This window comes from Crassostrea angulata, chromosome 1, assembly GCF_025612915.1.
Source record: "Crassostrea angulata isolate pt1a10 chromosome 1, ASM2561291v2, whole genome shotgun sequence".
Classification (NCBI taxonomy): Eukaryota; Metazoa; Mollusca; class Bivalvia; order Ostreida; family Ostreidae; genus Magallana; species Magallana angulata.
In genome coordinates, this window is record NC_069111.1 from 27562685 (window position 1) to 27575878 (window position 13194).

Below are 13194 nucleotides of genomic sequence, written 5' to 3' on the forward strand. Positions count from 1 at the left end.
GAAGGCCACCATGGGGGGGGGGGGGGGGTAAATTTTTACATAGGGATGTAAAGGAAAATATCTTGTTTTTGAAAATCAATTGAGCAGAAAAGCTGTTACTTTAGTGGAAACATTCTCAGGTAGTGTAATATATATATATATAGAAAGAAAAATCTTTAAAAATCAAATATAAAAGGATGTAACTATAATTGGGGGGGGGATGAATTTTTACATAGGAAATAAATTTGATCATTCTCAAAAATATTTAGTATATAGTATTTTAGTATATTAGAACCAATGGGCCAGAATAGCTGTAACTTGTGTGAAAGCATTCTTAGGTAGTTTAGATTCAAGTTTGTTCAAATCGTGTTCCCCGAGGGTAAGGGAAGGGCCACAATGGGGGGTCAAATTTTTACATGGGAATATATAGAGACAAATCTTTAAGGTATTTGATCCATATTAGGACCAAATTTTTCCAACCTTGAATATCCATCATGCATTTAATACTTTGATATTTATTTAAAGCATTTACGAGTAGAAAAAGATTCACCGAGTGAAATTTTCAAAATTAAAATATATTTAACTAAGCAGTAATTAACTACGGTAATGAATATTGCATAAAGGTCTATCGAGACTAAGACATTTTTAAAAATAAAAAAGTAATTACTAGGAATATCAAAAAATGCTTCGGTGGAAAGATGTATTTTATCATAAGGAATACAAAAACTATTGAAAATAAATTTTATACCGTGTAGATTTTTTTAGAATTAATTTTTATAGAATAAAAGCAAAGGGGGACAACTCTTCAAAAAAAGAAAAGGTCACTAATTAGGACACATTCCACTCTTACATATTGACACTCAAAAGGAAAATGTTGTCCAATTATACTGAGTATTAAGCCCATACATATCTATCTGTGCACCCAGATTCTTTGAATCTGAGGCTATTATGGATCGGATGCCTTAATCAAAAATCTTCTTCTCAAAAACCAATCGACCAGAAAAGCTGTAACTTGTGTGAAAGCAGCCATAGGTAGTGTAGATTCAAGTTTGTTCAAATCATCCTTCTAGAGGATAGGGTGGGGCCACAATATGCATTATTCATATGTGCTTTTGTACTTATATGCAAGCATTTTGACATGTCGTTGATTCTTAATTGTTTAGACTGGGGCCCCTGGACAACTTTTTGACCCCACAAGAGGTTCAAAGTTTGGTATCGGTTAATAATACATATATATATATATATATATATATATATATATATATATATATATATATATATATATATATATATATATATATATATAACAGTTTAATTAAGATCTTCTTGAGAACTGCAATGCCCAGTATGTAATATGACTATAAAAATCATTCTGTTAGAAAAGCTAGGAATTCAATGTGTTACTTGAGAATATTTGTAGAAAAATATGAAAATCTTTTTTACAGGATCTATTCTACTACTTTGTCCAGACATTTTGTATATTACTCCATATTAAAAGCTAATTTTATTATCATAATCGCTATTGTTGCTCATGTGAGCAAAGAGGTCCATGGGCCTCTTGTAACTAAAGGTGCGCCGTTAATTTTTGTGATTCATCCATTAACTCCATCTTGAAAACTACATAGTATATTGTCACTTGGCGATATTGAATTAATATGTGTTTTATTATAGGAAATATACTTTAATATCCTGTACATTGTATACTTGTAGAAATAAGCAGTATGCATTTTGTGTGCATTATGAATGAAACTATGAATATAACAAATAATTGAATATTAAAGGCCTGTTTTTACCAAAATTTCACATTTTTTGGCCCTTGGAGCTAAGGTATTGATAATTTGAGATTCCACCGACTCTTGAACACACCCACATTTTCATGAATGTATATTTTTCAAACATCAATAAATAAAAGCTGGTTAACAGTTAGAGGAGTCTCAGATTAGGATTTAGACTTCAAAATTAAGCTATTTAAGCTTAAAATCCAAACATGTGACCCTGACATGTCAATCTAAGGGCTATGGTTTTCAGGTGACTGTCAAGGCCTGTGGGCCTCTTGTTTAAAACTCTTAGTCATTGGTTTGCAGAGGGAATTCTTTATGTATGAGTTTATATATGTAAGAGTCACAATTTGTGTAAGCTATTTTCACCCATAAGACACTATCTGGTTAAATGGTAAAATATTGAATTTCAAAATGACTAGTATATTCTTTATATGTTGTTTTTAGTTAATTCACCAGCATACAATATTTATGTACTAGTAATACAATTTAAATACAGTAGTGTTGTGTCTATTTCTCTTTCATTCCATGTTTCCTTTATTTAAAAATTTAATTATCCTTTGTTGGCAGGGACATTTCGGATCTGTAAAGCGGGGCACTTACACTCTCAAAGGAAAAGACATTCCCATTGCAGTTAAAGTCTTTCAAGCCATGCAGAGAGATATGATCGAGAAGGAGATGTTCAAAGAAGTGGATGTTCTAGGAGCTCTAGATAATCCTCATATTGTCAAGTTACATGGATTTACCAAAAAACCTGGTAAAGATTTCAATTATTAAATAAATAATATCTAAATGTGTGTTGTGATTTTTGTTTGTTTTTATTTTTGGAAGGGACAGGAAAGGGTTTTAGGGGGGAAGATTTATAATTTTCCTACAAGTTTACATTTTTTTTCCAAAAAGTCATCCTTATAAGTTTATATATATTTGTTTTTTTTAATATCTTTTAAAGCTAGTGACTCTAATATATATTGTATACAAATACATGATTTTGTATACCGTACATTAGAAATTTATTTTAAACAGATATAATGATGATTATGGAGTATGTTGAAAATGGATCGCTGAAGAACTACCTAGACCAGACAAGGACCAGTGGTGGCCGGGTACCAGAATCTAGACTGATTGCCATAGTGATAGATATTGTCAAGGTAAATTGTCTGGAATAGTGCTACTTAAAACTTGTCCATGGTATCAGGCCTCTTAATCATTTTCCCTTCCTAAAGACTAATAAACATGGTATTTATTCCTTACCTCTATATCATGACATTCTTTCTTTTAAGGTAAATCAAGGTAAATTCAGGTCCGCTTCTTTTTTCTCAAGAACATGAACAGTGACATAGATATTTTAAAAAATAAATAAAATCCACCCACACATCCTTCATATTTTTTGCAAATCAGGATGAAAATCAAAATATTGATGTTAATGTGGCCCAAGGTTGAACCAAGTTTCTAAACCTAAGGTCATAGCTGAATGATGTTAAAAGTCCTTGTCTGGATAATATATTCTCTTCCCTTGGTCCAATTTGACTCATACTTCACCCACAGAGTGCCTTTAGATATAGGGTATGCAGTGACCTTGAACCAAGCTTTTAGGTCTAAGGTTATGGTCATGGCTGAATTATGTGAAAAAATCCTTGTCCAGATCATATACTCTCTCCCTATGGTCCAATCTGGCTCATACTTCACCCACAGAGTGCCTTTGGGTAAAGTTTTTAGATTTTAGGTTAAGGTCATAGTGTAATTATGTGAAAAATCCTTGTCTGGATCATATAATCCCTCCTTTAATCCAATCTGACTCTTACTTTATCCACAAAATGCCTTTGGTCAAAGGTTGAATGAAGTTTCAAGGTTTAGGGTCAAGGTCATATCACCACATTTAAAAAAAGATTTTGCCAGTTGAAAGCATACATTCTCTCCCCTTAGCCCTATCTGGCTCCCATCACTTAAACAGGTCTTTTGGGTAAAGAGCATGCAGTGACCTTGGACCATGTTCTTTTGCCAGTTGTGAAGGTTGTAGCATATCTCTTTAAATTTATCTTTTGACCTGGATTAAAATGAAAGAAATCAATGCCTGTAGGTAAGGGGTTTCCAATAAGCTTGAATTAAAGTTTTATGCTAACTGGAAAGTTTCTGGTACTAAAGTTATAGGTTAATCAAAGCATAGTCTTCATAAATGCTTTTCATCCATTAAAATTTAAAGTCTTCTAGTTAGAATCCAATAGGGTAGCATAATAGTGTTTGATTCATCTACTTATCTGAAAGTCACTTGAAAAACAGAAGCTTTACCCTGTGGCATCTTAAAACATTCTGTAAAGTTCATAACTTGTCTGAAATCTATAACACTAAATTTGCAGGGCATGGAGTACCTGTCAGAAGTCAAGGTCCTTCACTGTGACCTTGCGGCCAGAAACATTCTGCTGACCAAGGATTACATGGCAAAAATTGCTGACTTCGGTCTCTCCAAACTGATGACAGGAGACAAAGACTACTACACAAGGAAGGGTCAGGACTTCATACCGCTGATGTGGTACGTTAGGTGGCGAGTTCAAATGATTGATTAAGAAGGAAAAGAAGTCAGAGGCTTATACAGTAAAACTTGGTTATAGCGAAGTCTTAGGGACCAAAGGATTTACTTCGTTATATCCGTAATTCGTTATATCCATATAACAAATTTGTAAAATTAACTATAGCGAATTCACTATATACATATTTCCTTCAACCAGACTACAATTTTGCTAATTTGAGACTTAGAATGAAATAACATTCATTCGAACTATTTGATAAAATGGTAGTGCAAACTTTTTTAACTGCAAACAAAATCGTTATAAAAGTGTAAAATTTCGTTATTATTCACGTCTGCAGGATTTTATAATCAGTTCGCTGTATCTGATATATCCGAATTCGTTATAACCGTAAAATTTGGCAAAGATTTCTTAAGAATTTTACAGGGGACACCCAAAAATCTTCGCTATATCCGAGAATTCACTATAACCGTGTTCTTACTAAACAAGTTTTACTGTATAAAGATTAAAGAAATAGCTAAGGGTAAGAAAAGAGAATGATGACAAACAGTTCATCTTTTACATGTTTATGCAGCTTTAATGTCTACAAGCACATTTACATGTAACTCATTTGAATAACTGAAGTAATTTTGTTCTTATTTTGAAGGTGTGCTCCAGAGGTCATTGATAAAACAAAGTATTCATCCAAGACAGATGTGTGGAGCTTCGGTGTTGTATTGTGGGAGTGTTTCAGTCAGGGCCAAACACCAAAGATCTTTGATGTGGGAGACAAGGAACTTCGGAAAGTGACCTACTATTACTTGGAGAAAGGGGGACGCCTTACAAAACCCAGTGGTTGTCATGACGAGGTGTATGACCTGATGCAGAAGTGCTGGGAATGGGAGGCAGATAAACGACCCCCGTTCAATCAAATCTTTGTTAGGTGTCTGTAAGTATATCTATCAAAGTATGTCTACATTTATATATACAGATAGAAGATATCTATATTGTGTGATTTTTTTATTTACTTATTCAAGGAGTTGAAATGGTGTATTTATTTGCCAGGCTTACCAAGGGAATATAAATACCTTTTTATAAAATAGGATAAAGCGCAAATATAAAATACTCAACTGTAGATGTTCTACATAGCTTATAGCAATTGATTTGTTTAGAGCTTTAATTTTAAGACAGCCACTAAAATGACACAAATTGATTCTTAACTCACCTGATATGAAGGTTCAGGTGAGCGTTTTTATTCACCTGTTGTCTGGCATCTGTCGGTCCGTCTTTTCACATTTTTTACTTCTTCTCTAAAACCCTATCTTTAAACTTTTTACATTTTCAACTTCTTCTCCAGAACCACTGGGCCGATTTCAACCAGACTTGACACAAAGCATCATTGGGTGAAGGGGATTCAAGTTTGTGAAAATAAAGGCCCACGCTCTTTTTCAAGGGGAGATACTAAGGATTTATTGAAATTTTGTTTATATTTTTCAAAAATCTTCTCAAAAACCATTCGGCCAGAAAAGCTGAAACTGTAGATTTAAGTTTGTTCAAATCATGGTCACCAGGGGTATGGTGACAATGGGGGGGGGGGGGGGGGGGTCCAAGTTTTACTGAGGAATATATAGAGTAAATCTTTAAAAATCCTCTTCTCAGAAACTGATCAGCCAGGAAAGCTGAAACTTGTGTGAAAGCATCCTCAGGTAGTGTAGATTTAAGTTTGTTCAAATCATGGTCACCGGAGGTAGGGTTGGGCCACAATGGAGGGGGGGGGGGGGGGTCAAACTTTTACATAGGATTATGTAGTGTAAATCTTTTAAAATCTTCTTCTCAAAAACCATTTAGCCAGAAAAGCTGAAACTTGTGTGGAAGCATCCTCAGATAGTGTAGATTCAAGTTTAAATTTGTTCAAGGTCCCCGAGGGTAAGGTGGGGCCACAATAGGGTGTCACAGTTTTATATAGGAATATAAAGAGTAATTTTTTTAAAAATCTTCTTCTCAGAAACCAATCAGCCAGGAAAGCTGAAACTTGTGTGGAAGCTTCTTCGGGTAGTGTAGATTTAAATTTGTTCAAATCATGACCCCCAGAGGTAGGGTGGGGCCACAATGGGGATCAATTTTTTACTTAGCAATATATAATGTAAATCTTTTAAAATCTTCTTCTCAGAAACTAATCAGCCAGGAAAGCTGTATCTTGTGTGGAAGCATCCTCATGTCATAATCCCTGGGAGTAGTATGGGGTCACAACATGGGGGGAGGCAAAAAAAATACATAGTAGGGATATAAATAGAAACATTTTTTAAATATCTTTTTTCTAAAAACCCCTTGCCTAGAAGAGCTGTTACTTTACTGAAGGCAACCTTAGATAATGTAGATTCAATTCTTTCAAATCAAAATCTGAAGGAGTATGGTGGGGTCACATTGGGGATCCAATTTTACAAAGAAAAACATTTTATTGTTCACAAAAACTGAAATGTTATAATATATGGTTTTACTTATATGCAAGCATTTTGACACAGCTGATTCTTTAAGATTGTTTAGACTTTGGCCCCTGGAAAATTCTTGGGCCTCACAAGGGGTTCAGAGTTTGATCCCATATATAAACAATTGTTTAAGATCTTTTTAAGGACTCCAATGCTCAACAGGTGATATGACTATAAAATCATCCTTTTAGAAAAGGGACTTGATTAAAAACATAAGAATTTCCAGGGTGAAAAAAATGTTTTTTAGCTCACCTGAGCCAAAGGCTCAAGTGAGCTTTTCTGATCACAATTTGTCCGTTGTCTGTCGTCGTTGGCGTTGTCGTTGTCGTCGTCGTCGTCTTTTCACATTTTCATCTTCTTCTCAAGAACCACTGGGCAGATTTCAACCAAATTTGGCACAAAGCACCACTAGGTAAAGGGGATTCAAGTTTGTTCAAATGAAGGGCCACGCCCTTTTTAAAGGGGAGATAATTGAGAATTATTGAAAATTTGTTGGTATTTTTCAAAAATCTTCTTCTCAAAAACTATTAGGCCGGTAAAGCTTAAACTTGTGTGGAGGCATCATCAGGTAGTGTAGATTCAAGTTTGTTCAAATCATGGTCCCCGGGGGTAGGATGGGGCCACAATTGGGGGATCAAGTTTTACATAGGAATATATAGAGAAAATCTTTAAAAAATTTCTTCTCAAAAACTATTAGGCCAGAAAAGCTCAAATTAAAATGGAAGCATCCTCAGGAAGTGTAGATTCAAGTTTGTTCGAATCATGGTCCCCGGGGGTAGGGTGGGGCCACAATTGGGGGATCAAGTTTTACATAGGAATATATAGAGAAAATCTTTTAAAAAATTTCTTTTAAAAACTATTAGGCCAGAAAAGCTCAAATTAAAATGGAAGCATCCTCAGGAAGTGAAGATTCATGTTTGTTCAAATCATGGTCCCCGGGGGTAGGGTGGGGCCACAATTGGGGGATCAAGTTTTACATAGGAATATATAGAGAAAATCTTGAAAAATTTTCTTTTCAAAAACTATTGACCAGAAAAGCTCAAATTTGAGTGGAAGCATCCTCATGTAATGTAGATTCAAGTTTGTTCAAATCATGGCCCCTGGGGGTAGGGTGGGGCCACAATTGGGGGATCAAGTTTTACATAGGAATATATAGATAAAAATCTTTAAAAATTTTCTTCTCAAAACCTATCAGGCCAGAAAAGCTCAACTTTGAGTGGAGGCATCATCAGGTAGTGTAAATTCAAGTTTGTTCAAATCATGGTCCCCGGGGGTAGGGTGGGACCACAATTGGGGGATCAAGTTTTGCATAGGAATATATAGAGAAAATCTTTAAAAATCTTCTTCTCAAAAACTATTAGGCCAGGAAAGCTCAAATTTGAGTGGAAGCATCCTCATGTAGTGTAGATACAAGTTTGTTCAAATCATGGTCCCCTGGGGTAGGGTTGGGCCACAATTGGGGGATCAAGTTTTACATAGGAATATATAGAGAAAATCTTTAAAAATTTTCTTCTCAAAACTTATTAGGCCAGAAAAAATGGAAGCATCCTCAGGAAGTGTTGATTCAAGTTTGTTCAAATCATGGTCCCCGGGGGTAGGGTGAGACCACAATTGTGGGATCAAGTTTTACAATCCTTAAAAATATTCTGGGAAAGTTTTCGGTCCAAAACTCAGTACTTAGTGTGAAAGCACAGGTTATGAGATTAAAGGTAGATTTAAGTTTGATGAAACCATGATTCCCTAGAGAATAGTGGGGCCACGAAATGGGGAGGGGGGGGGGGGGGTTTATAGGAATAGAGAAAAATCTTCTTACAGGTACAACAACAAAAGGGGCTTTACTAAAAAATAAGAGGTGGATAAAAATTGGCAGATTTTCAATTTTTTTTTAGCAAGATCTACTGTACTCAGTTGTCAAGATATTGTTGATACTGTAATGCTAATTTGATCAGAATTAAGGCAATTGTTGCTCAGGTGAGCGATGTGGCCCCTTGGCCTCTTGTTTTGTATACAGGATCTACATGTATTATAATACAGTGTCCAGATAGTTTGTATTATGACTCCGTTAAGCTGATCTTATTATACCTATTGTTCCTCTGGTGAGTGATATGGCCCATGGGCCTCTTGTTTGTAGTACCGTATACACCATATATACGTATCAGACAAATATGTATACATAAACCTAAAAAATATACACTGTAAAACAATGTTACTGAAACAGTGAATCCATTGTATGTTAGATATGCCAATCAAAGGTGAAAGCAGATTGTTTATAGATATTTCTCTGGTACAGTTTTATAGAGTCTTAGGCAAAATCTTTAACAATTCCTTACGCACAACTTTACGGTTATAGGGAATTCTGATGTTTTAAAGGAATTTATAGATATAGTAAAATAGATATTGAGTTCCAATATTAGAGCTGAAAAATAACAAGATTTAAAACATTTATAACAAATTTCTTTGAAATATTTAAAGTACATAATCATTATAGCAATTGACATATAAGTTTGAATGAATTTCTTTAACATGGATCCTTAAATTTCAATATTATTAATCTGGATATCGAAATAATGTATTTTTAAGCATTAATCTTATTTAGTCTTTTTTGAATAAATAATGATATTTATAGCTAATTTGCTATAACTATTATAACGAATTTGTTCTAAGGATGAAATAAAATACTGTATAGTATATATCAATGATTTTAATTTTCAATTGACAGTCATTTTCATTTTTTAAATCAACAGTTGCAGTTAAAGGGGCATGTTCACAATTTTGGTCAAAATTATTTTTCCAATTTTAATGTTTACAATGTTTCAGTTAAGCATTATTAATGAGCAACCAAAATTTGAGTGTCATTCATTGAGAAATAAGCAAGTTACAGAGCTTACAAATCTTTGCTATGTAAACAAAGCCTTTGTTTTCATTTTGAATGTGGAGGTAAAAATCCCAGTTTTAGACCTAAAATGAATGTGTTAAACATTGGGAATTTTCTATTTATGCTTAAAATGAATAAGAATTAAGATAGACAAACCAGCCTGAAAAAGATTTTTTACATACCAGGTAGTTGCATTTTGAACCTATATGTAAACAAAAACAGGGCAGGAGCCTTTTTTACATTAGAAAGAATTGCGAGTCCTGTATCTTGCTTATAACTCTAAGACTGACTCTCAAATTTCATTTGATCATTAGAAATGCATTCCTAAATCACTGTAAGCAATAAAAACAGAAAAATAGAAGTTGACCAAAATCATGACTTATAAAGAGACAGCAATGCATGTATCTTTATGTTTTGTAAATTTTATTTTTCAGACAATTGCAAGAAATGCTCGGCAAAGCGTGAACTGTGAATTAAAATGACATCTGTCATTATAGCTGGAATAGATAATAAATTGATCTCGAGTGTCATACTCACAGTGTCTTGTATGTGGGAGCTATGAAAACCTTACATTTCAATTCAACTGGACATGTACATACATGCACACCCTTGTTTGTAGTATTGGATTAACATACATGTAGGATGCAGATGTTGGAATTTTAAAGCTTTGTGATTACCAGGACACATACATAATGGCAGACAGATTAGTGGATGTTTTATATGTTATTGGGAGAAACCTATGAGACACTGAGATATGCCACTGTGTAAATGCAAGTACATGCACAACAAATTGTACAGGTATACTTTCATGTTGTAGTAATAAAAGATATCAGGACTCTATCTATAACTTGGTTATTTTAGTATGATCATGCAATTCCATCGAAAAAAGTTATACTGTCATGTATAACAAAGAACTGATAAGATGGCAAGTACAGTGATTTGGCAGGCTGTTGAAGTGAATATTTATGTAAATGCCTTTTTCCTCCCTTAATGTAAATATGCTCCAACATGAAAACCTTTCCATATACAGTATATTGGGATAAAACAGGATTTAAATGTTTAAACTGTTAGGAAAATTGTAATGTTACAGTATCTGTTTATTGTTGTATCACTTCAGTTGATAGGGTAGCATGCATGATCCAACATTTCTCATTTTCTCATATCAAAAACTATAAATATTCACAAACATCTTGTATAAACAGTAAAACAAGCTAGCCTTATAAGGAAGTGGCAGTGATGGGTGATTTTATTTTATAATATGTGTAATTTTGTTATATACATTAAGTTTACAACATGTAATATAGTCACGGGGAATAAAAATAACTTCGCTGTAAGCTTCAATTCATTATAAGCGTGTTTGCTATAACCGTGTTTTACTGTTCATGATTTTTTTAAATTTTATCTTTGTCACTAGTCAGTAATGGTGATGATTTTTTTATGGTATCAGTGCATATACTAAAAGGAGTTTTCTGCTTTTTATGGAGATTTTATTTAAAAATCATTTAACATCGCTATAAGTAGACACAATTTTCTTGTGAAAGGCTGCAGGATTTATGTATGTAAGTTTGAATTCTCTCTTACTAAAAATTATACAGAGAGTCAGTTTTATTGGTATGGTAATTGTTGACACAACAATGGGGGATCTGCTATATATGGTACATGTTTATATTATTGTGGGATTTATTTGTATTTTCTAACAGCACTCTGTCATTAAGAAGCTTATAAGGAAGAGGATGATGTGGTGTCTATTTACATGTATACACTCATTATAAATATCATGTTGTAGCTAGCTACAATTCATGTTGTAGCTAACTACGATTCATGTTGTAGCTACATGTAGCTACGATTCATGTTGTAGCTAGCTACGATTCATGTTGTGGTTGGCTTTATTATATTATGGTTATTGTTATGTTCATGCATTGCATCTTAAAAATATTCTATGCATTAATGATTACATTTTAAATTTATAAATTGTTATTGCCTCTCAAGTAAAATGCAAAGCAACTTTTGGAAGCATTTATGCATTAATTAAAACTCTGTATGTGTAACAGAAGGATTTACATGTATATATTTTTATGTTTTTTGTACAGGTGTTACATTAAAAATTTAAAATCAAAGATTTCTAAACTTATCTTTAACATATGGGCTATTTGTGCTGAAAGCCCAAACGTTAGCATAGAGTGCAAGATGATGGCCTAACTGTGCTAGATTTTTGCATTTTATTGTCAGTTTTATGTACAAAATAATATTGGACTTTCTATGCTGGTAAAGCTTTCGGATGTTATCAAGTTGTTCTCTGGGAACTGAAGAATAACATGTACCATTCAGGCACAAAGCATCGTTTTCGTAAGTTTTGGGGGAGTTTCTATTCAGCATATACATGTACTAGTACTTGAGCGAGTGTAACAAGGTGAGCATCCCCCTGAATTCGCCATTTACATATATATATTTACATTAAATTTATTTTTTGCTTGTAAAGTGTGTTGAAAGCTACGGCAGTTATAACACTGTAACGCACACAGGGTACTCAAAGGTTAAAATGACGAGTTTAATTATGAAAGCGCGTTACAACCAGAATTAAATTTTATATATAATTTAATTCTGGTTGTAACGCGCTTCCTGATTGGCTAAAAAATTATGTTATATCGTATAAAGAATGTTGCCTACGTCAAGAATAAATCTTAAAATTTAAATTTTAAATTTTACACCATTTACATATATATATTGGTTAGTTGTAAAACATCTGAAAATGAAAATGAAAGTGCTTATGTTTTACTCGGACTTTGTGATTTTATTCATTTCAGTTTTCTATATTTTATCCGACCACTGTGACTTTATATATATATATATATATATATATATATATATATATATATATATATATATATATATATATATATATATATATATATAAGGAATGAATTCAATATTTAATTCAATATTTATTTGTTTTATACGATATAAAATGGTTTGGGGCAGTTTACGCTTTATAAACCGCTTAGACTTGTGTGTAGACTTTGGCTCCTGGACAATTCTTGCGCATCACAAGGGGTTCAGAGTTTGATGTAGGTTTATATCCCATATACATAAACAATTGTTTAGGATTTTTTTGAGAACTGCAATGCTCAACATGTGTTATGAGTATAAAATTATCCTGTTAGTAATTATCCTGGGATTAATGATAATAAGAATAAGAACACCCAATGGGTAAAATGAATTTTTATTTGCACGTATTATACATCATTGTCCAGATAGTTTGTATTATGATTCCATTAAGCCTATTTTATCATACCTATTGTTGATCAGGTGAGCGATGTGGCCCATGGGCCTCTTGTTTACAATGCTTTAGTAAAGCATTTCTGATGATCATTCAAAGCGTCAGTCATAGAGTTATACATGTAATCGGGATACAGAGATAAGAAAAACTTTGCTTTGTAAACAGGTTTAAGTGACAAATGCACGGAACTTTTTATTTATTTTCAAAACTAATCGGCAGATAGAAAACTCAGTTGGAAAAAGATTTTTTTACGGTATAAGATATGATCTAAAAATATGACATTGTACTTTTGTCGTTT

The 13194-nt window shown here is 33.2% G+C and overlaps 1 protein-coding gene across 1 annotated transcript in view; it reads left to right on the forward strand.

Annotated features, from left to right (window-relative positions):
- Positions 1-11736, forward strand: part of LOC128170792 (tyrosine-protein kinase JAK2-like) — a 91981-nt gene extending 80245 nt beyond the window's left edge. The window contains exons 21-25 of the mRNA XM_052836560.1: positions 2328-2514; positions 2781-2905; positions 4112-4284; positions 4926-5207; positions 10054-11736. Coding sequence (XP_052692520.1) covers positions 2328-2514; positions 2781-2905; positions 4112-4284; positions 4926-5207; positions 10054-10084 — 798 coding nt within the window. The 3' untranslated portion in view covers positions 10085-11736. The remainder of the gene's footprint in view (positions 1-2327; positions 2515-2780; positions 2906-4111; positions 4285-4925; positions 5208-10053) is intronic.
- Positions 11737-13194: the final 1458 nt, after the last annotated feature.